The sequence below is a fragment of the Hyperolius riggenbachi genome, chromosome 8, assembly GCF_040937935.1.
Source record: "Hyperolius riggenbachi isolate aHypRig1 chromosome 8, aHypRig1.pri, whole genome shotgun sequence".
Classification (NCBI taxonomy): Eukaryota; Metazoa; Chordata; class Amphibia; order Anura; family Hyperoliidae; genus Hyperolius; species Hyperolius riggenbachi.
In genome coordinates this window covers 52,520,453-52,543,982 of record NC_090653.1, presented here as the reverse complement: position 1 = coordinate 52,543,982, position 23,530 = coordinate 52,520,453, and the positions used below count along the sequence as shown (strand labels likewise).

General features: G+C 45.4%; 1 protein-coding gene across 5 annotated transcripts in view; it reads left to right on the top strand.

The window, feature by feature from the left end:
* DDR1 (discoidin domain receptor tyrosine kinase 1) overlaps positions 1–23,530 on the top strand; it is a 237,753-nt gene that overhangs the window by 184,804 nt on the left and 29,419 nt on the right. For all 5 annotated transcript variants that reach the window (XM_068250424.1, XM_068250423.1, XM_068250425.1 and 2 more), the window contains 5 exons: positions 10,167–10,395; positions 13,027–13,174; positions 15,250–15,352; positions 21,710–21,896; positions 22,923–23,169. In XM_068250424.1, coding sequence (XP_068106525.1) covers positions 10,167–10,395; positions 13,027–13,174; positions 15,250–15,352; positions 21,710–21,896; positions 22,923–23,169 — 914 coding nt within the window. The remainder of the gene's footprint in view (positions 1–10,166; positions 10,396–13,026; positions 13,175–15,249; positions 15,353–21,709; positions 21,897–22,922; positions 23,170–23,530) is intronic.

Here is a 23,530-nt window from a genome sequence, read left to right as displayed (position 1 = left end):
CGCCGTGCTTGGCTTAAGGTGACCATACATCAGGTGACTTGGCGGCCGATCGATCATCCGATTAGATTATTATACTGTAATATATTAATTATATAATATATTAATCGGATTAAAATTGATGCTAGCAAGTGCACGCCTAATCGACGATGCCATCGTGGTTGGTCGGGTGTGCAGCGGTAACGGCAAGCTGTATTGGGATGAGCAATAAATGCAACTAAGCCCCCAACACTGTCCCCCCTAATGGTCAATGTTCCCCAACAGCCCCCCCCGCCTGTGTAGGTAGCCAGAGAGCCCCCAGTGTAGGTAGAGGCCTCTGTGTAGATATCCAGAGAGACCCCAGTGAGGGTAGCGAGAGAGCTTCCTTTGTAGGTAGCCAGAGAGACCCTCATGTAGATGACCAGAGAGTCCCCCCATGTAGGTAGCCAAAGAGCCCCCAGTGTAGGTAGAGGCCTCTGTGTAGATATCCAGAGAGACCCCAGTGAGGGTAGCGAGAGAGCCTTCTTTGTAGGTAGCCAGAGAGACCCTCATGTAGATGACCAGAGAGTCCCCCCATGTAGGTAGCCAGAGAGCCCCCAGTGTAGGTAGCCATAGAGACCCTCTGTAGGTAGCCATAGAGCCCCCATGTAGGTAGTCATTGTCAGGAACCGGCCCGCGGCACGCCTGCGTATACGGTTCCCGACTGCGGGTTTGACCAGATGGAGAGGGGAAGCAGCCTTAATCGAGCTACCACAAGGCTGTGACCCCTCAAACACTTCTCACTGCCATCACTAGCTGTTGCTAGACACGTCCACTCGGCTGTCGAGTGCTCATTACACAATCCGCGTTTTCGTATTCGGGTCAGCTTTGCGCTTTAGGCCGAATACGGGAATGCCACGCACTCACACACACAGTTGCAATCTTATACTGTAGTGAAGCAAAACCACTAACAGTCGTTCCGAACGATACTGTTAGCCAATCCGAGACTTCCCACTCTGCTGTCGCGCGCGGAAGTGCCCCATACACACAATGCAATTACAATCTTATACGGTAGTGTTGCTCAATCGTACAATCAGGCATGGACTTATACACCGTTACACTTCAGTCTCCTCTACTAGGCTATGAGTGTTAGTTTAGTACAGCAGAAGTCAAACTTATTAAATAACGATTTAATATTCCAGGAAAAAAGTGGAACAATGCAGAAAATAATATATACAAAAGATTTACAAAAACAAAGTAAAAACGTTACAAAATAAAAGTTTACAAGGATACACAGCAAGATAAGTTTGCATAAAAATAAAATGGGATAAACGGTAATTGAACTTTTACCAGCGCAAATGTCCAACCGTGGAGAGACACGAATTTTCCGATTTCCTCAATATCATCTCTAGCGATGAGCTATTCTCGGTAGAAGATGATCTGTGACTTGTCCTAGCTGCTGTTTTATAGCAAAATGTGTGCCCTGGGGCAACCCCAATGTACCAGGTCCAGGAATAATCCAATTTCCTGTTTAACGTGTGCAACTTCAAAGCGTTCCTGTGTTAGTGTTTGATATTTTCAGAGATTTAAGAACACTTCCATAAACCCAATTTCCACAGGTAAAACTATAGTCTAGTCCATACATCAAAAGACTTAGTATGGCTTCCTGGCTGTCATATGTAAATTCCTCGCCCTGTACTGGTGTGAGCTGCGTCAAAGCACACTGCAGCCAGTCCAGGTGACAATTGCTCCCAAGCACAATACACATCTGAGACCGTATTTCCCAGAAGATCAAAAGGTAAGGACATGACTGGCTATGGGCATAATTAGCCATCTCCTAATTAGAGGCTAGGTAGACAGTCCCTACTTGAATGGCTAGGTTCATTTGCCTATGCAATGTAATTGACCTATTCAAATGCAGAAAATGGTAGAGTAAATTTACATGTACATACAGGAACTCCATGAAGCCAGCTGCCAGCCTGGTATACCTACACCTCTGGCAGATAGAAAAATGAAAACATACTCCTGTATTATGCCAACATCATAACTAGCTGCCTTATTCCTGACAGTCATAGAGCCACCAGTGTAGGTAGCCATAGAGACCCCCTGTAGGTAGCCATAGAGTCCCCCATGTAGGTAACCTGAGAGACCCCTGTATATGTAGCCAGATAGCCCCCATGTAGGTAGCCAGAGAGCCCCCCATGTAGTTAGCTAGAGAGCCCCCATGTAAGTAGCCAGAGAGCACCCCGTATGGGCAGCAGCACTTCCTGTAATGTCATCATTGGCGGGGGGGGGGGGGGGGGCGCATGAATCGGTCAGACAAGCTGCAAGATGTCTGGCCATCATGGTTGGTCGGGTGTGCTGCGGTAACAGCAAGCAAGTATTGGGATGAGCAATGAATGCAACTAAGCCCCTAACACTTTCCCCCCCTAAGGGCTGGTTCAGACGGACGTTTGTGCTGCGTTTACCGCCAGCGTTCGGAGCTTGGCGTTAAACGCTCCCATTCAAGTGAATAGGAGCGTTTGTACCAAGCTTTTACGCGCGTTTGCACGAACGCGGCGTTCGGGTCCCGATTTTCCCTGGCGTTCAAGGAGCCCCTGGAAGCTACATGTTGCTTCCAGGGGCGGATAACCGCGACGGGTAATGTTCCCCTACAGGAAGAAAAAACGCGATCGCATCCGAACGCAATGCGAACGCTGCTGAAAGCCCGAACGCATTGCCGCTGCGACGCCAACGAACGCGACGCCTCCAAACGTCTGTCTGAACCAGCCCTAATGGTCATTGTTCCCCAACAAGCCAGTCTGTCCTGTCATCAGTCTGTTCTGTCATTAGTCAGTCCTGTCATCAGTCTGTCCTGTCATCAATCTGTCCTGTCACCTGCCAGTCCTGTCATCAGTCGGTCCTGTCATCAGGCAGTCCTGTCATCAGGCAGTCCTGTCATCAGTCTGTCTTGTCATCAGTCTGTCCTATCATTAGTCAGTCCTATCATTAGTCAGTCCTGTCATCAATCTGTCCTGTCACCTGTCAGTCCTGTCATCAGTCTGTCTTGTCATCAGTCTGTCTTGTCATCAGTCTGTCTTGTCATCAGTCTGTCTTGTCATCAGTCTGTCTTGTCATCAGTCTGTCCTGTCATCAGTCTGTCCTGTCATCAATTTGTCCTGTCACCTGTCAGTCCTGTCATCAGTCAGTCCTGTCACATCAGTCTAGCCAGTCCTCCTGTTCTCAGCCTGTCCTGTCATATTAACCTAGTTGGTCCTCAGTCTGTTTCGCCACACCAATCATTATCCTGTCTTTCCAGTCCACTTCTCCCCCTTACTGCAAAGTTCACCGCTCCTGTTCTTCTCATCCCTTGTGGGGCAGCCCTGGGGCTTGTGACCTGGTGAGCACCAGGCAGCAAAGTAGTCTGTCGCCCACTAGGGGTGGCAGCCCATCATCACTTGTGTGGTGCGATGCTGAAGACAAGACACAGAACATTCATATCACGCTTTTCTCCTAGCTCTCTTAATGCGCCAGAGTTGTAGCCACCAGGGCGCGCTCTGTAGGCAGTAACAGTGTTAGGGAATCTTGCCCAAGGTCTCCTCAATGAATAGGTGCAGGCTTACTGAACAGGAAGAGGCGAGCCCTTAACCAGTAAACTATCAAGCCACTAGCCACAAGACCTGTGCCTACTTAGATTCCACGCATTAGGGGTGCCCACACCAATCACTGGTGCTGAGATCAACAGGACCTTGACACAGTGGTATAATACAGCGACCCCTCCTTCCCCCGCCCAGTCCCTTTTTCAGAGTCTGAATTTTCAGCAACGCGTTTCCCACAGTAGTTCAGCAGAGATTCAGCTGATCTCCAGATAGTGAAAGTCTGAGTCAATGTGCTGACAGAGGAGAACATTGTGCTGTGAGGGAAGCCATCTTGTCAGGACTTGTGTAAAGAATGCCTTTCTGTTTCTGTAGAAACCAGCGCTCTGCATCTTATTTTCTGGGAAAATCTTAGAACAATGAAAAGAGAAGTTTGTTTGCGGTTTCTGCTTTCTGGGAGTTTTTTTTTTCTTGCTCCCACCAAGTCAGGTTCTGTTTACTGAGGTCGGCGTGAATCAGCCAGCCAGATACTAAATATATCTCCACAGCAGCAATAGCAACATGTTGCTAATGGCAACCAGACACACATCCATCCTGCAATTCTGTACACACTGCTGCGCTTTTAAAATCGCATGCGTTTGTTAATCGCAAGGTCTTTTGAAAAATGAAATTCATGAAGACCTGTACACACTGGTGCGATACGATTTTTCTATTTTCATCAAGGCTTTGCAATTTTAAAAACGCAGCGCAAGCGCAGCAGTGTGTACAGGCCCTTACCCTGGCCATTCTTATTTTTAACAGATGAATAAGGAGGCCCAAGTAGATATCTAAAGAGGAACTTTAACCAAGAATTGGACTTCATCCCAATCAGTAGCTGATACCCCCTTTCCCATGAGAAATCTTTCCCTTTTCTCAAATAGATCATCAGGGAGGTCTGCATGGCTGATATTGGGGTGAAACCCCTCCCACGGTGTGATGTCATGACCATGCTCATGACAGTTTGCTGTTTGTGAACCTCATTGTCTGCAAGCATGAAATATCTCCCTCTGTGCATAGAATTCTCAGTAAAGAACATTCTGTACAGATCACCTGGCAGAACTAAAGATGCCACCGCCAGTGACAAATTTCAGAGTGTAAATCAGGGAGAGGAAAGATTTTATAATGGGAAAACACTGACTAATCTATAAATGAATATTGTAAAAAATAAGCAATTTTATTCATTATGTTACTGTCACTACTGTTCCCTTTAAAATGGATCTGAGGTGACGTGAGATGAAGAGATAGACGTGTATGTAAAGTGGCAAGCATAATAAACAGGTACTGTTGTGAAAACCATGTAATAAATAAAATTGCTTATTTTTTTTTTTTAGAACATTAATTTATAAATGAATTAGTTAGTATTTGCCCATTGTAAGATCTGTTCTCAATCTAATTTACATTCTGAAATTTATCACAGGTGGCGAAACCTTTAGTCCCGTCAGGTAAACTGTGCGGAATGTTTGTTTGCTGAGAGTTCTCAAGCCAGTACAAATAATGTATATAGGGAATGAGGGGAGAGAAAGCAAGAACCAATTAGTAACATTACAATAGAGTAGATACACCAAGTGGTTTAAGAGCACAAAAAACTTAAAGGGATGCTGAAGCGAAAAAAAAAGTATGATATAAGGAATTGTATGTGTAGTACAGATAATTAATAGAACTTTAGAAGCAAAGAAAAGAGTCTCATTTTTATTTTCAGTTATATACTTTTTTCTTGGTGTATTTGCCTTCTTAACACAGAAGGAAATCTGCAATAATTCAGCTATAAGTGAACATTTGTGATTACCCACAATGCACCGCTACTAAATATGCAAATTATCCCTTTTCACCCTTTGTAAGCCAAGCAAGCATCCAGAACCGCTGGTGTATAGCAAGCCTATAGCTTTAAATTTTACACAGCCACATCAACCTACATGTGACAGCCTGTTTCAGACTTGTGGTCCTCCTCAGTGCATGGTAGGGATTGATATGGCTGTATGAGATAGGGCTTGGACCAGTACAACAGAGTAACCAAGCTGCTCAGGGTGACCCAAACTACTAAGAATGTATAGGGGATAATAGCATACTCAGTAGTAGTACATTGTGGGTAACCACAAATGTTCACTTCTAGCTGAATTATTGCAGATTTGCTTCTGTTTTAGGAAGGCAAATTACACCAAGCTTTGCTTTTTTTTAGTAGAAGGTCTTTTTGGTCCCTTTTATCCCCCTATACATTCCGAGTGGTTTGGGTCACCCTGAGCTGCTTGGTTACTCTGTTGTACTTTTTTTTCTGTAACATTGCATCATTCTGACATATTTACTATTACAAACCACATACTGTACTTAAACTATGAAACAGAACAGAGCTAATGACCCTTTGAACTCCCCTGCAGTAAAACCTTATCTGAAGCTGCATCTCTCTGTTTCTTTGATGTATAAGTGCTTCAGAACATAGGAAAAGTTGGGTCGGGGAGCTCAGAGAAGCTCTTTTGCATAGATAACAGCTGAAGTTTCTTAACTCTTCCTGTACAGGAAACAATATGAGACTCATATCTTTGCTACTAATGTTCTATTTCTTAGCTGTACTACACATACAATGCATTATCTGATACGTTTATTTTCACTTCATATTCCCTTTAACATGCACATTACCAAAATAGACTGTGCAATCTTGTGGTCATTTATCTTTTGTACAGTCTAAGCAAGAACACTGTTTCAGTTATTTATTCCAACACTCTGCTGCCAAAAAAGAAAAATGGGAAAAAAAAATATTAATTTTATTAGTCACCTTGTGAGCATCATATATGGCAATACAAAGCTAATTGTAGCAGCAGCCAATTAAATCTTGATCACACATCTGCTGAAATCTAATCCAGATTGAGTGATCAGAGATCAGAGAGGGATCTGTCTGTTAGTCGATCTGATGGCAAATCGACCAGTGTATGGCTACCTTAACCTTCTGCCGCCCGCGTCACGCCAGAAGGCGTGGCCGCGGCGGCAGCCCCAGGACCGCCTAACGCCAATTGGCGTAAAGTCCTGGGGCTCTGTTTTGCATGAGATCGCGCGCATGGTGCGTGCGCATCTCATGCTCGGAGGGCGGAGCTCCGCCCCGCCTTCAGTCTCCGAGCGGCTATTGCAGCTCGGGAGACTGTTAGACGGCGATTACGCCGTCTATTTACACTGTGCAGCGCTGCGATGAGCAGCAGCGCTGCACTGGGGACAGCCGTGTGACACGGCTGTCCCCATGGGGGACAAGAGAGCGATCGGCTCTCATAGGGTGAAGCCTATGACAGCCGATCGCCATAATTGGCTGGCTGTGGGAAGGGAGGGAGGGAGGGAAGAAATTTAAAGTAACAGGGTTTTTAATGAAAAAAAACAAACAATAATATTTATTAAAAAAAAAATAAACATGGGGGGAGCGATCAGAGAGCTCTGTTGGTGGGGAGAAAAGGGGGGGGGGGGATCACTTCTGTGCTGAGTTGTGCGGCCCTGCAGCTTGGCCTTAAAGCTGCAGTGGCCAATTTTGCTAAAAATGGCCTGGTCACTAGGGGGGTTTAGCCCTGCAGTCCTCAAGTGGTTAAGGTGGTCTCTACTTCACGAATGGGGAATTGACGATTGTTTGTCAACTTTTGCTACTTTGCAAAATGGATCACCACATTAATGAATATTTCCAGTAAAAATAACGTAATTGATCAATGTCAGAAACTCCGCCCCCTCCTTGGCAACGCCGCTGTGGCGCCTTTTTTTTTATAAAGTCTTCCGAAGCTCTGGCCACCCCCACCTGGGTTGCGACTGTCCACCTCCCGGCTGATGGTGGTTGCCTAGATAAGCAACCCAGAATTGTGAGTATATTTTGTCTACAATAGATCATCTTACGCAACGGTAATACACGATATCGGGCTCCCGGTGTCCCTGTGTTTTTTATCTCTACTAGTCTTACCACCTCCCGGCTTGGCAGACATGGTTTCATTGGCCACTGCAACACAGGTGGGGGTGGCCAGAGAGCTTCGGAAGACTTCAGAAAAAATTGTTGTGAGTGTCTTGTCGATGGAGGGGGTGGAGCCTCACCTGCCCAGTCAATTGTGCGCAGCAGTTAGTTATTAACCTTGAGACCCACCGATCCTGGCAGCATTAAGACAGAGCCTTACATGACAGGCTCTGTCTCTCTCACTGAATGTATGCATCTAAAGGAGAAAGGATGCAGAAAAGGTAGCAGAGCAGAATACAGACATTAGCTTGCTGTCACCCTAAATGATGGTTCATGATCATTTCAGGTGATAGTTGTAGAAACACACTGCTTGGCCTGCTGTTTCTGGGGGAGGATGAGCAGAAGGCAGCCTACTGTGGGCGCTACAGAGTCCAAAAACATAGGGGGACACCGGTACTCATGCTAGATTTTCAGCTGAAACTATCATGATTGCTTGTCTTGTGTGATGAAAAATAAGCATGTGCAATATCCCATTTATGAAAATATCAGGATATAAAGATAATAATGCCGGGTTCCACCGCTAATATTCTAAAGGCCGGTACACACACTAAATTAAAGTCAGCTGAGGTGGCCAATAACAGCCGTTAGTCTGGTGTGTGTACAGCAGCCCCAACAACCACCCGGCCAGCGACCCGCCAGGGGGATCAAATCAGCCGTGCAACGGGCAATAGCTTTGTTCTCATCGCTCACCCCGCCCACTGGGTGATGTCACGTCTGTGCTGCTGCATTGGCCCTCAGTCTCCCCACATTGCCACTGAACGCATCGTCAGCCTGTAGGCTGACTGTGGATCTATACAGCCTCGGCCCAGTGATGTCGCCCATGCGTGTATATGGGCCCTCAACCTGCAAAGGAAAAACAGGAACTAGAATCTGATGAGATATTCTTCCAGCTGTTGTAAATCATGCTTATTATGTGACACAGCATGGTAGTTATGCATTAACCAAGTGCATAGATTTTATTATCTGTATATCCTCCTTATATGGTAACCGCTCACCACACCCAAGTGGCAGCTGTGTTTTATGGGGAGGAAATCAGAGTATGTGTTCAGCATTCAGGATAAGTAAGGCAGGAAGCCCATACATACAGCTTCTCTCATTACATGCATGCAGCGTCTCTCATTACAGTCACACAAAGTAAATGGCGGGGTTAAAGGGGAACTCTGGGATGTGTTAAGTCATTAAATTGTGCTTTTCCCTTCCTTACATTATCCTTTGAAACATTTTATAGACAGCTTTTCTGCTTTCGAAAACATCACATAATTAACTTGGATGCTGGAAGCTCCACTTTGATGATAGCAGAAGCCTCACATGGAAACCAGAAGACCCACCCCTTGCCACCAGAAGCCCTGCCTCCTTACATCTCTGGGTAGAGAGGACATGACACCCCTGTTTACAACTGCCGGTGGATTTGATAATAATTATAAATTGTATTGCCCAGTATGGCCAAGCTAGCCAGCGTGGGCTCTGCCGCCTACACAATACCAGCCAGTTGAGTTCTTGAGATTGGAGGGTTTACATGTAAGTACTGTAAGCAGGAGGATGGTGCAGGATGCCGGAAGCCCCACTCTGATAATAGCGGAAGCCCCACCCCTGGCAACCAGTAGCCCCACCCCCTTACATCTTTGGGTAGAGAGGATATGCTACCCTTGTTTACAACTGCCTGTGATTAATAATAATAATCCCAACATTTGTATAATGCTTTTCATCTGATGGATGCAAAGTGCTTGAGAACTGCAGCTCAGTAAGAAGTAAAAGTGTTTGGGAGTCTTGCCCAAGGACTCCTTACTGAATGCGTACTGACTTAATGAATAGGAAGAGCCCTGGTCTCCTATGTCAAAGGTGATGCCGTTAACCAGTGCACTATTCAGCATGGGCTCAAGGCTGTAGTGGCTAGAATTCTGTACCCAGGCAGCCTAGGTTGGAGGTCCTATTTAGTTTTTTTGATGCTCTTGAGTCAAGCAGGTTAGCTATACTTAATTAATGTGTACAGTTATCCTTTAAATGTATTTTAGGTAATAAAAATAAAACCACTATGCTAAACAAAAGCAGTATACAGGTAGTCTCTGACATACGAACGACCCGTTGATACGAATGCGGCATTGATCCCTTCACGTAATGTTGGGGACCCCCCTTGTGCCTCCATCTGCCCCATCCCTTGTGCTGTGAGCCCAGAGTATTGTGCAGCTGTAAGCTACTCACCTCCCTCACCTGAGTAGCTTACAGCTGCACGATAGTCTGGCCTTGCAGTGTGCAGGACAGGGTCAGTAGAAGCCAGATGACAGGGGAAACACCAGGGGGGGGGGGGGGGGCACAATAGAGCACAAGGGGAGTTGGAGGCAAAACCAGGGGGGCACGATAAAGCTCAGGGACACAAATGAGGCAGGGTGGGCTCAATAATGCGCAGGGGGGCACAAAGGGAGATATAAGTGGGCAAACGGGGTCACAGTGAAGCAGGGGGGGGGGCACTGGGGGCACAGAGGAGGCACAGGGGACAGAGGTGGAACAGCGTTCCGACTTAAGAATGGATTAAGGTTACGAACGAACCCACAGTCCTTATCTATGGATTAATTTCTTGTCTGATTTCTGGTGATGCCGCTGTTATCTGATTGGTCTCTTTTCTTGGGTCGCAGGGTGGACAGTAATGAAGGCGATGGCGCGTGGTGCCCGGTGGGACCCGTCTATCCAAACAATGAGGAATACCTGCAAATCGATTTGAGGAAGCTGCATTTCCTGACCCTTGTTGGCACACAGGGCCGCTTTGGAGGGGGTCAGGGCAAGGAATTTGTGCGATATTACCAGCTGCGCTACAGTCGGGATGGCTACAAATGGTCCCATTGGAAAGACCGCTGGGGAAACGAGGTGAGATTGTGCAGGGTGTTCAGGTACCAAGTCAAAAGGCAGAAATATCGGACTTTAAAATGATCAGATAAGACAGGGGTGTTCAAACTTGAAAGGCCAAGGCCCATATCGCCGTTCTTGAGTCCACCCCCACGCACACCAGCATAGTTTTGTTTTTACGTGACGCTGCGTGGGGCTTACTTTGAACCGCATAGGCAGATGGCTTACCAGACTAGATCCAGCAACAGCGACCCCTAGTGATCAGCCCAGATGCGCCCACATGATATGTATTTTACATGGTACAAAGGTAGGGGATGGGGCTAGCGGCGATCAAAGTGTTGGATTTAGTCCAACACATCAATCTGCTTTTTTTTCTGGCAACAGCGCCATCTAGTGGCAGCCAGTTTACCTCTGTATGACTATGTCAGACATTGTACCTATGGAGGAAAATGCCAATGCCTGACCTTGTCAGACATAGGATTGGAAATCGTTTCAAGACATACGAGTTGAGGGCAAGAGGAAGATTAGATGTACCTACCTGGGGCTTCTTAGTCCCCTGCATTAGTTCCGCTGCACTCCAGGTTGCCAATGTTCCCTCCGAAAGATCCCCCACCTTAGCTGTGGTCGCAGAATACTGCGCATGAGTGAGCACGTCGTTGTGCCTCTCTCAATCGTGCTCTGCATTTGCACAGTTCAGACTTAAACTGCACAAGTGCAGAACGCTCCTGGCTACAGATTACGATTGAGAGAGGTGCATGATCTTTTGGAGGGGACAGCAGCATCATGGAGGACAGCAGAACTGACTCAAGTTTACACTGCTCCTTCAAAACCCCCTAACCTGGGAATGACAAGGCACCGACTCGGGACCTACTGCAAAAAAAAGCTAGGGCTTTCAGCTTTCCAGCAATGGTTAGATCTTGCCGGGGGAGTTACCAGAATTTTAACAAGAAGCTTCCAAACGATGGGTTAACATGTAAGTACCCCAAAATTTTACTAATATCTTCATTAGCCTTTACCCTGGAGACAGAATTTGCGCCAGGCAAATCACAGCTACTAGCGGCTAAACTGGTTGATCAGCAAATGTGTTAATTGGTCGGGGATCTGGTAAACCCAAAGTCTGTAGCAAACAATTATTAATAACCAATTTGTTTGCTACAGTATATCAGTATTTAACCAGTACAGCTCCTCGTATTGAGTAGTGCTATTCAAAACTGGGTTGGACGCTCACATCATTAATTGTTTGTGGTCAAACCCAAAGTCTGGTTTGCTGTGATCACTTCCTGTTTTAGATAAGAAAAGAAACGGAAGTGTCATGTAATTGTGATGAGCAAATCAGAGACTTGTAGATCTACTACCTGATCAAAGTGATCACTGCTTCTTCACAGGTTCTGTTACACCCAGACAGCTATGGTGTCATATAAACAGGTCTGACCCTTCTAACTGCCACAAGAGGTGTCCCAGTCTATACCATATTTACAAATAAACCCAGCATTAAGGGGGATATCCACTGGATAGGCCATGATGAGTGAGTGGACCTGTGAACCATTAAGTGACTCATCCCGATATCAAATACTCAGAAATATCTGCCTGGCCTTGTCTGTCAGAAGGACCTTATGTGAAACCAAAAATCAGTAAGGGCTCGTTTCCACTTGTGCGGCGTGCGTCTCGCAGACGCACGCCGGCACTGAGCGGGTGGGCGGGATCGCAGGGGAATCCCATTTGCCGTGCCATGCACGGCTATGGGAATCAATTCTGCGGGGGGTGCCGGCCGAATCGCTATCGCAAGCGATTCGGCCGGCGGCGCCGTCATACCCTATGGCAGAGTTTCCCCGCGCAATTTGCCTGCGGGGAAACTTCGCGGATTCGCGTCGGAAACCGCGATAGTGGAATCGGGCCCTAACCCTCCACACACTCGCATGCAAATGTTCAAACAAATGCATTCACAGATTCACTCATCCAGGCACCACTGTTATCCCTACAGCTAAGTTAAAAGCCGGGGTCTTAGTTCACAGAAGAATGTATTATTTTGCTTAGTCACCTATACTGCGCAGAAGTACCCAGGTAAACGTAGGTGTCCTTACTCTGGCCCTGTAACATGCATAGTGCAAACATGCAAACATTCATTGCATCAAACCTATCTAGGGATTAGGAGCACACATCCTGACGTCCTCTCCTGGGACAGATAGCGCATCTTACCAATCGCACAAGGGAGCTAACGTAATGTATCCATGCACACCATGCACATACACCAGCATAAGCTGTGATCATGCTGACCAAAAACACATACAGGGGAAGGAGGGAGTGCACGGCTTTAAACGTAGCTGTAGAGATAACAGTGGTGCCTGGATGAGTGAATCTGTGAATGCATTTGTTTGAACATTTGCATGCGAGAGTGCAAAGGGTTACTGATGTTTGCTATTTTTTCTGGCCACACCCCCTTTAGCACCTCCCTTTCCTTAAATTACTTATTTAAATGTCCTAACTAGAGGCGATATGTCTGGATATATGTTTTTACTTATATTAAACATTTCTGTTTAGACATCAATAATCCATGAAATACTTTCATTTGACAATCTGCTCTAGAGAATTGAGAAGTCCTAAACGGTTTGGTAACATTTGACACTCTGGGTGTGGTTTTTGTCCTCCACACAGGTAATCGTGGGTAATGAAAACACCCGTGACCTCGTTTTGAAGGACCTTGGGCCTCCACTTATTGCCCGCTACGTCCGTTTCTACCCCATGGCTGACCGAGTCATGAGCGTTTGCCTGAGAGTCGAGCTGTACGGCTGTACCTGGCAAGGTAAGCAATAATGCAAAAGCCCATCAGGTGACCATCTAGTACTTTTCCTATCCCTGGCTGTAATGGTGAATGGTACAGCAAGTCCCTGTTATCAGGAAGTCTCAACTAACTGGCATGCCTGAGGGATAACGCAGACTGTTTTTTGGGTGGGTTTGGAGACATTAAAATACTCACTGAACCTCCAGCGATGTCTTGTATCCTTCCTGCAGCCCCTAGCCCGCTAACTTAGAGCTGCAGGAAGGCTGCAAGACTTCACTGGAGGCTCAGTGAGTATTTGGGGGGAGGTTTGTACTTTTTCGGGCAGTTGCTCAAGCAACCGGCAAGCACATGTATCCGGCATCAGGCGTTCCTCGCTGTTGCCGGATACTGAAGGACTGCTGTAATTTTATGTGTAAAAACTGGGCTGAGTTCTTAAAGTATACCTGACCGAGGCAAAGCCACCTAAAGTACTCACAGACGTATGATGCTGGATCCACACCCCTGTGTGTGTTGTCCATTTCTCTCCTTGAAGAGGCAGGCTTGCCCTGATATCCCCACCTATCGTTCTTCTCTTCCCCGTCCCATTCACTCTCTTAAAATGAGTTAAATAGGAAATAATGTAATAAAAAAAATACTTCCTTTTTTACAGTAATTATGTATAAATGATTTAGTCAATATTTGCCCATTGTAAAATCTTTCCTCTCCCTGATTAACATTCTGACATTTATCACATGGTGACATTTTTACTGCTGGCAGGTGATGTCAGTGGAAGGAGATGCAGCTTGCTTTTTGGCAGTTGGAGACAGCTGTAAACAGCTGTTATTTCCCACTATGCAAAGGCTCCCACAGTGTAATGTCAGAACCATGGTCATGACATCACACTGTGGGAGGGGTTTCACCACAATATCAGCCATACAGAGCCCCCTGATGATCCATTTGAGAAAAGGTAAAGATTTCTCATGGGAGAGGGGGTATCAGCTACTGATTGGGATGAAGCTTAATTCTTGGTTACAGTTTCTCTTTAACTCACTTCAGGTTAGATACTTACCTATGTAGAGGGAAGACTCTGCATACCATAGAGCCTTCCCGATCCTTGGTCCTTCCTGTCATTTCAGCACTATAGCCCCTGAGCACGTTTGACTGAAGTTTGACTAGATTTTCCGCATGCTTATTTCAGATGTGTGATTCAGACACTACTGAGTGCCAGAAAGATCAGCAGGACTGCCAGGCAACTGGTATTTTTTAAAAGGAAATAAATATGGCAGCCTCCATATCTCTTTAACTTCAGGTGTCCTTTCAAGCTGCAGTGTTTTTAGATTATATAAGAGCATTGAAAACGTACACCTGATTGGTTGCTATGGGTAAGTTAACCTCCCTGGGGGTATGATTCTTTCCTGATTTTAGTGTATGTATGTATGGGTTGTTGGTGAGTTGGGCGCAGGGTGAGCCGAATGACCGCTCTCCCTGCTGCCGCAAAACTCCCCAACAGCGTTAAATACTCTTCCCACTCCGAGTTGTCGCAACTCAGAGAGAGATGTAAATTGGGGTCCTGTAACCGGCAGAGCTCTGAATGCGCCCCGCACAGCATTACATTGCTGCTATGGGGGGGCTGGTTTCGGCGCCTGGCAGTGAGCACCGTGCGCCGACCCCACCTGTTTCATGATTTAAGGGTCCAAAAGCGGTGCACTTTTTCACAAGCTTTTAGACCCTAAATGCAATGAAAAATCAAACTGCAGCCCTGCACATTACTCATCTCCCCGGGATCCAGCGCTGCAATTCTTCTGTCCTCTGGGTGGCACTCTAGCCCTATGGAGCGATCGCCGTCTATTGTCATGTGACAAATGACGCTCTCGCCTGAGGGATGGAGAGCCTCCGAGGACTGGATCAGAGCTGCGAGCGTCCGGATCCTGTGGGAGGTGATTTACCTATATACCTCCTGGCAACTACTCTGAGCGACCCCCGAGCGAGGCTCAGGATTACCGCTCCCAGCATCTTTTCTTCACCCCAATCCTGGCTCGAGGTTACCGCCAAGGGGGTTAATGTCTCTGCTCATAACATACTCTTCCTCTCTCTTACTTCTTCTCTTTACCTTCCAGATGGCCTCCGCTCTTACACTGCTCCATCCGGCAACATAATGAAACTCCCTTCCATGACAGTTAATCTAAATGACTCAACCTACGATGGATTAATTGTTGGAGGGTAAATATCTGCTCTGCAGTATGATGAATTTCATGGTGAATAGTGGTTGACAGGAAATGTTATATGTATAAGATTTTGGATCTTTATCTAAAAAAAGGGCTCTCATCATTTATTTGTGGACTGCAGGACATCAAGACCAGATATGTATTTTTTGGACTATAAGACTCACTTTTTCTCCCCCAAAAGTGGGAGAAAAAAGTCACTGTGTCTTATAGTCCAAATGCAGAGAGTTCCTGACTTGTGAATGCCTGCCAATACGAACCTCCAACCCACTGCAATGCCAGGGACTTCCTGTACTGTGCCCATGCAGAGGAGGACACAGGGGGACACAAAGGGGCATAGAGGAGGACACAAAGGGGCAAAGAGGAAGACACAAAGGGGACACATGGGGACACAAAGGGGCATAGAGGAGGACACAAAGGGGCAAAGAGGAAGACACAAAGGGGACACATGGGGACACAAAGGGGCATAGAGGAGGACACAAAGGGGCAAAGAGGAAGACACAAAGGGGACACATGGGGACACAAAGGGGCATAGAGGAGGACACAAAGGGGCAAAGAGGAAGACACAAAGGGGACACATGGGGACACAAAGGGGCATAGAGGAGGACACAAAGGGGCAAAGAGGAAGACACAAAGGGGACACAAAGGGGCATAGAGGAGGACACAAAGGGGCAAAGAGGAAGACACAAAGGGGACACAGGAGGACACAAAGGGGACAAAGGAGGACACGGAGACACAAGAGGTACAAGGGGGCATGAAGTAAAAAAAAAAGGGGCATAATCCATAAGATGCCCCTTCACCATAGATGCACCAGGTTTAGTATATATTTTTCCCTGGTTTTTGTCCTCTAAACCTAGGTGTGTCTTATGGTCAGGAGCGTCTTATAGTCCGAAAAATATGGTATATACTTTTTCTGCCTCTAGGACACCTTTCCTAAGGCTCCCATTCCATATGTGGCACCTCCCTCCTAATCCTTGTGCAGCCTCCTCTTTCCCTGTGTTGTTCCGTACTTACAGCCTTAGTATTCCATTTGCAGCGTCTTCTTCCATATGCAGCAATGAGTATCTTATTTTGGCTCATGCTCCGTACAAGAAAGGGTGAGACTGCAGCACATCATCTGGTCAGCAGAAAGATTAATTGTCTGTAGTTAACCTTCCCTGCAGGATCTTTACGCTGGCAAGTGCAGAAAGAGAGTGACCAAGATTGCCTCTGACCCCTCTCACCCAGCTCACTTCATCTTACAGCTTATGTCTTAAAGGTAACCTTAAGTCAAAAATAAAAAATGAGTTTTACTCACCTGGGGCTTCCCTTAGCCCCCTGCAGCTGATCGGTGCCCACGTAGAGTCGCTCTGATGCTCCTGGACCCACTGGCGGCTACTTCCGGTTTTGCCGTTCTCGGCCGTCAGGATGGGAACGCGAGTGATTCTTCGCGTTCCCAGCTACAATAGCACCCCCTATACTGCTATTGCGGCAAGGAAGGACGCAATAGCAGTATAGGGGGTGCTATTGTAGCTGGGAATCACTCGCGTTCCCAGCCTGACGGCCGGGGAGGGCGAAACCGGAAGTAGCCGCCAGCGGGTCCAGGAGCATCAGAGCGACTCTACGTGGGCACCGATCAGCTGCAGGGGGCTGAGGGAAGCCCCAGGTGAGTAAAACTCATTTTTTATTTTTGACTTAAGGTTCCCTTTAAGCAGTGAGATACCGGTCAGTCGCAACGAAAAACTTCCAGGCACAGGAACAGCTTTTTAAAGAACAAGTGACACCCATGCTAACCTAGAAATAAAAAACACATATATAAGTAGATAAATACTACTTCTACTTGCATAACAGATGTATTTTGCTATCCACGTACTGATTCCTGTGAATTTTATAAAGGAAAAGCAGAAAATCCTATTCTAGGCAGTGGCCATTTTGCCAAGCTAATGCTGACATCATTACCTCCCTGACTCTTGTTTTCCCCCCTCCCTTCTCTTGCTCATTGTGTATGCATTAGCTGCCCTCCTCCCAGAGTCTTCAGACACTCCCACTGAGGTGTATACTAGGGACTACACTGTGTTATCCTCCAATCACCTCACCTCAGCCTTGCTTGTAAACACAAGTGAGCAGAGGTGTTTCAGATAAGCAGCTAGGCATAAATGGAAGAGGGGTTTGTCTCTTTGTTAAGAATTCTCTTACAGCTGTCCTCAACGATGAGATGGAGGAAGATTGCGAAGATGTGGAGTCCGTTTGGGTAAATATTCATGGTGGAAATAAAAGTTGCCAATTGCTTATTAGGGTATGCTACAGGCCACCTCTTATTAATGAAGCTGCAGAACTGCGATTACTACAGCAGATTGAAAAAGCTGCAGGTAAAAATGAGGTCATAATTATGGGCGACTTCAACTTTCCAGACATTGACTGGAGTATTGAGGCTACCCATTCTGGTAAAAGCAGCAGATTTCTGGCAGCACTACAGAACAATTACTTGACTCAAATGGTAACTGAACCAACTAGGGGGAATGCGTTACTGGATCTGATCATTTCTAATAGACCAGATAATGTATCAAATGTGCAGGTTCAAGAACATTTGGGAAATAGTAATCACAACATGATAACGTTTGATCTGGTGACTGATAGGCCACGGGGCAGCGGGACCACTAAAACTATGAATTTTAGAAAAGCAAAGTTCAAAGAAATGAGGCAGGCACTAAGTTTGGTGAACTGGGATAATGTACTACAAGGGGAAGACACTGAAGGGAAATGGCAAGCTTTTAAACTTATACTCAATCAATACTGTAGTATGTATATCCCATATGGAAACAAAATGTCTAGGAATAAAAAAAAGGCCTCTATGGATGAATAGAAAGGTTAAAGATAAAATGAAGAGGAAAAAGAATGCCTATGAGGGGACCGAGGCTGCACTAAGCAATTATAAGGAGTGCAATAAAAATTGTAAAAAAGAAATTAGGCAGGCAAAGATTGAAGCTGAAAAACAAATCGCTAAGGATATCAAATCTAACCCAAAAAAGTTTTACAAGTACATTAACTCTAAAAAAAGAAAGGTTGACTGTATAGGACTCCTAAAGGATGAGGGTGGGAACTCAATGGTGGATGACCAAGGTAAGGCAGAGTTATTAAATGCTTTCTTTGCTTCTGTCTTCACAAAAGAAACAGCACTGTTGCAAACTACAGAGGCGGAAGAGTCTCAATCTTCTAACTGTAATATTAAATACTTAACGCAGGAAGAAGTGAAGGCAAGACTAAATAAATTAAAAATAGACAAGGCACCTGGCCCGGATGGCATGCATCCTCGGGTCCTAAGGGAATTAAGTTCAGTTATAGATAAACCCCTTTATCTTATCTTTTGTGACTCTCTTGCAACTGGCAGAGTCCCAGTGGATTGGCGTACAGCCCACGTTTTCCCATTATTTAAGAAGGGCAAAAAATCTGATCCAGGAAATTATAGACCTGTAAGCTTAACAGCAGTTGTATGCAAACTATTTGAGGGGTTACTAAGAGATACTATACATGACTTCATAGTAGAAAATAATCCTATTTCTCAGCATCAACATGGGTTTACTAAAGACAGGTCCTGTTTGACTAACATGCTCAGCTTTTATGAGGTAGTGAATGCTAATATGGATATTGGGAATGCTGTAGATGTGATATACTTGGACTTTGCAAAGGCCTTCGATACTGTTCCCCACAAAAGTCTGGTGCAAAAGTTGAGGATGTAAGGACTGGGGAAGAGTCTGTGTTCATGGATAGGGAACTGGCTAATGGACAGAAAACAAAGAGTTGTGGTCAATGGATCGTACTCAAAATGGGAGACTGTTAGCAGTGGGGTCCCACAGGGCTCTGTTCTAGATCCAGTGCTCTTCAATTTATTTATTAATGACCTAGTAGATGCAGTAGTGAGCAATGTTGCTATTTTTGCAGATGATACAAAATTGTGCAGAATCATCAACTCTCAGGAAGATAGTGTCATATTGCAACAGGATCTGGATAGGATGGCTATATGGGCACATACATGGCAGATGAAGTTCAATGTTGACAAATGTAAGGTCATGCATTTTGGACGTACTAATGGTCTAGCACCATACAAAATAAATGGGATACAGTTGGGGACATCAAACTTGGAGAAGGACTTAGGAGTACTCATTGACAACAAGTAAAATAATCGTACTCAATGCCAAGCAGCTGCAGCTAAAGCGAACAAAATTTTGGGATGCATTAAAAGGGAAATAAAAACTCGAGATGCTAGCATAATATTGCCCCTGTTTAACTCTCTAGTAAGGCCACATCTGGAATATGGAATTCAGTTCTGGGCACCACATTACAAAAAAGATATTGCAGTTTTAGAGCAGGTGCAGAGACGAGCAACAAAATTGATACGTGGGAAGGAAGGTCTCACTTATGAAGAAAGGTTAGATAAACTGGGTTTATTTAGTCTAGAGAAAAGACGCCTTAGAGGGGATCTAATTAACATGTATAAATACATCAAAGGGCAATATAATAGCTTGGCGGATGAGCTTTTTGTCCCTAGGCCTTCTCAAAGGACTAGAGGACATGATCTGCGCATGGAGGAAAAACGTTTTAGCCATTTATTTAGGAAAGGGCTCTTTACAGTTAGAGTGATTAAGATGTGGAATGCATTGCCACAGGAAGTCGTTATGGCAAACTCTAAACCTGCATTTAAAGGGGGCTTAGATGCTTTCCTTGCGTTGAAAGACATCCATGGCTACAATTACTAGGTAATGCCTAATGATGTTGATCCAGGGATTTTATCTGATTGCCATCTGGAGTCGGGAAGGAATTTTTCCCTTTAGGGGCTAATTGGACCATGCCTTGTAAGGTTTTTTTCGCCTTCCTCTGGATCAACAGGGATATGTGAGTGAGCAGGCTGGTGTTGTACTTTATACTGGTTGAACTCGATGGACGTATGTCTTTTTTCAACCAAAATAACTATGTAACTATGTAATATTATAGATAAAAAGAACTCCCATCATTCAACTCTTTGGCACTGTTTGGCACTAAGGCCAGTGCTCCTAAAGTATGTGATAACTCCAAACCATAACAGCAGAAAAAGTTTTGCAAGTTTTGAATGCAGGATTAGCATCTTTATCACTTAATACACTCAGACCAGTTTCTGCACAACCACAATAGAACTTCTAGGACCTGAAAGCATTACAGCATAGAACTGAAAATGTTCACTTCTTACCCTGTTTACTTCCACTTTAACTTATATACTGTTCTTAACTTGTAATGTCTATACTTTCTGTCCTTGTATTGTTTTGTCTGTGTCCGTTAAGCAATTGCCAAGTCAAATTCCTTGTAAGTGCAAAGCTATTTGGTCGAATAAAATTGATTCCGATTTTTAAAGTAAACGTTTTTACACTCAAGGGGAAATTGTTATTGGAAATGGTATTTTATGTGCCTACGGCCTAGTGCACACCAGAGCGGTTCGGCTGCGTTTTGCGATCCGCTTGCGGCTGCGGATACGCTTGGGTAATGTATGTCAATGGGCTGGTGCACACCAGAGCGGGAGGCGTTTTGCAGAAACGCATACTCCCGGGCTGCTGCAGATTTTGAATTGCGGAGGCATTTCTGCCTCAATGTTAAGTATAGGAAAAACGCAAACCGCTCTGAAAAACGGCACTTCAGAGCGGTTTGCCAGGCGTCTTTTGTTACAGTAGCTGTTCAGTAACAGCTTTACTGTAACAATACATGAAATCTACTACACCAAAAATGCTTCACAAAACCGCAAAATGCTAGCTGAAACGCTACAGAAAAATAAGAAAAAGCGTTTCAAAATCTGCTAGCATTTTGCGGATCTGCTAGCGGTTTTTGGTGTGCACCAGGCCTAAGAGTAGTTAGCAGTAATTTTAGTTTTAGGAGTATAATCCCTCTTATACAATCTTGTCTGTGCAATCTTACCACTTTCGTGTAGGATTAGAGCTCATGTAAATAATGTGTTTAAAGAATTGTTTACATGTGGGTCCCTATGCTAAAGCAGGTCATACACACAGCGATTTTCCCATCAGATTCTATCGATGTGGTCTAATCTGCTGGGAGTCAGTGCCACGAAGGTATTTGGTTGAACGATTTCTGAACGATTTTGGCTTAAACTCGATAGGAAGTATTGATTGTACTGGATGGAAGATACGAATCTGTCGGGGGCAGTAGCGGCAGTCCATCAGTGGCCCATAGCCTTGCACTGAATCGAACAGTGCAATGCTGTGGATCAATGGATTTTTCAATAGATTTCATGCTGTGGCTGCAATAATGCAAACTCCACTTCACTAACTTTTTAGCCATCTTTGCTGCATTGTATTTTTACTTTTTCTCTAATATTACTCCTATTTTCTGTCTTCAGGCTGTATTACGGGGGTCTGGGACAACTTACAGATGGTGTGATTGGGGCAGATGACTTTCTCCAACAAAAGGAACAGGATGTCTGGCCCGGCTATGACTATGTTGGCTGGAATAACGGAAGTTTCCAAACTGGGTATCTGGAAATGGAATTTGATTTTGATGCCCTGCGTTCTTTTACGTATATGAGGGTAAGTGCTCTGTGCAGCGTAGGAATGATTTAATGCAGATAATACGCTTAATAATTCACTAGTATGTATGCAAATTCCACCCCCTGATTAAAACTTTTCTTTGTTTTGTGCTAATGTGTGCAATAAAATAATTACGCAGCCCTCATGTGCCTGACATTTCTGCGGTCCGGCAGGCTTAGGACGTAGGAGAAAGTAGGATAATAAACTTGTCTGCTATACTTTTAATTAAAAAATTATTAATGAGCCACTTTGTTAGCATGCATAGTAAATGTGCTATTGAGATGGCCTGGGTGCTAAAAATGGTGCCTCAAGAGGGACCACAGTGACCCCCCTAAAGACCAGGCCATTCTTCACTTAATAGGCCACTGCAGCTTTAAGGCCTCGCTGCAGGGCCGTCCAACTCAGCACACAAGTGATTCCCCCTCCCCCCCTTTTCTCCCCAGCTTTCTGTTGGTGGGATCTGATCGCCACCCAGATGTTTATTTTTTTTTATAAATATTTGTTTGATTATTTTTTTAAATTAATATACCTATTTATATATATATATAGAGAGAGAGAGAGAGAGAGAGAGAGAGAGAGAGAGAGAGAGAGAGAGAGAGAGATCCCTCCCCCCCGCCAGCCAATCAGCGTGATCAGCTGTCATAGGCTTCAGCCTACGACAGCCGATCACTTTCTTGCTTCTGGAGGGGACAGCCGTGTCACACGGCTGTCCCCAGTACAGCACTGCCTTAGACCGCAGCGCTGTACAGCAATAAAAGACGGCTGGGAGACTGAAGGCGGAGCAAGCTTCGGGACACGCGCGATCTCCGCAAAGCACGCCCCAGATCGGCGTTAGGCGGTCCTGGGGATGCCGCCGCGGCCACGCCCATTAGCGTGACACAGCCGGCAAGTGGTTAAGATAACGTCTTCTGATTATTTCACAATTGTATACAGAGCATGCAATGAATATTGGTGCTTTTTATAATTCACAGGATAGCAAACCACAGTAGCCGCTGTTTAATGATAGTTCTGTCTCCCTGTATTCAGGTGCACTGTAATAACATGCGGGCTCGGGGGGTGCAGATATTCCGCCGTGTGGACTGTTACTTTAAGCGCACCTTGCACACCCCGTGGGACCTGCAGCCCGTCAGCTTGTCTCTGGACCCAGATGTCCGGGACCCGAGTGCCCGCACTATCACCATCCCATTGGCTGGAAGACTGGGACGAATCCTGCGCTGTCACTACTACTTCTCCAGCCAATGGCTGCTCTTCAGTGAAATTTCCTTCCTTTCTGGTCAGTATGTGTTTTACTATCTGTTGTAGATCTCCTGCAGACATTGTAGGTAAACTTTATCAATAAAATGCCTTTTAAAGAAAATCTGTAACTAAAAAAAGTTCCCCTAGGGGGGGGTACTCACCTGGGGTGGGGGAAGCCTCCGGATCCTATCGAAGTTGCCTATGGTTTTTTTTTTTCTTTTTTTATTACTAGGGTTAATAAACCAGGTCTTTATCCTTGCAGGTTGCAGCACGTAAAAAACAAAATAATTATAAGTGATAAATGTCTGCATTGATGTGCAGACACCTAGGATAGCAGGACAGTGATGGAAAGTTCAGGAGGTCATCAGTTCTCTCTGTGGGAGCTCAGTAAACAGCAG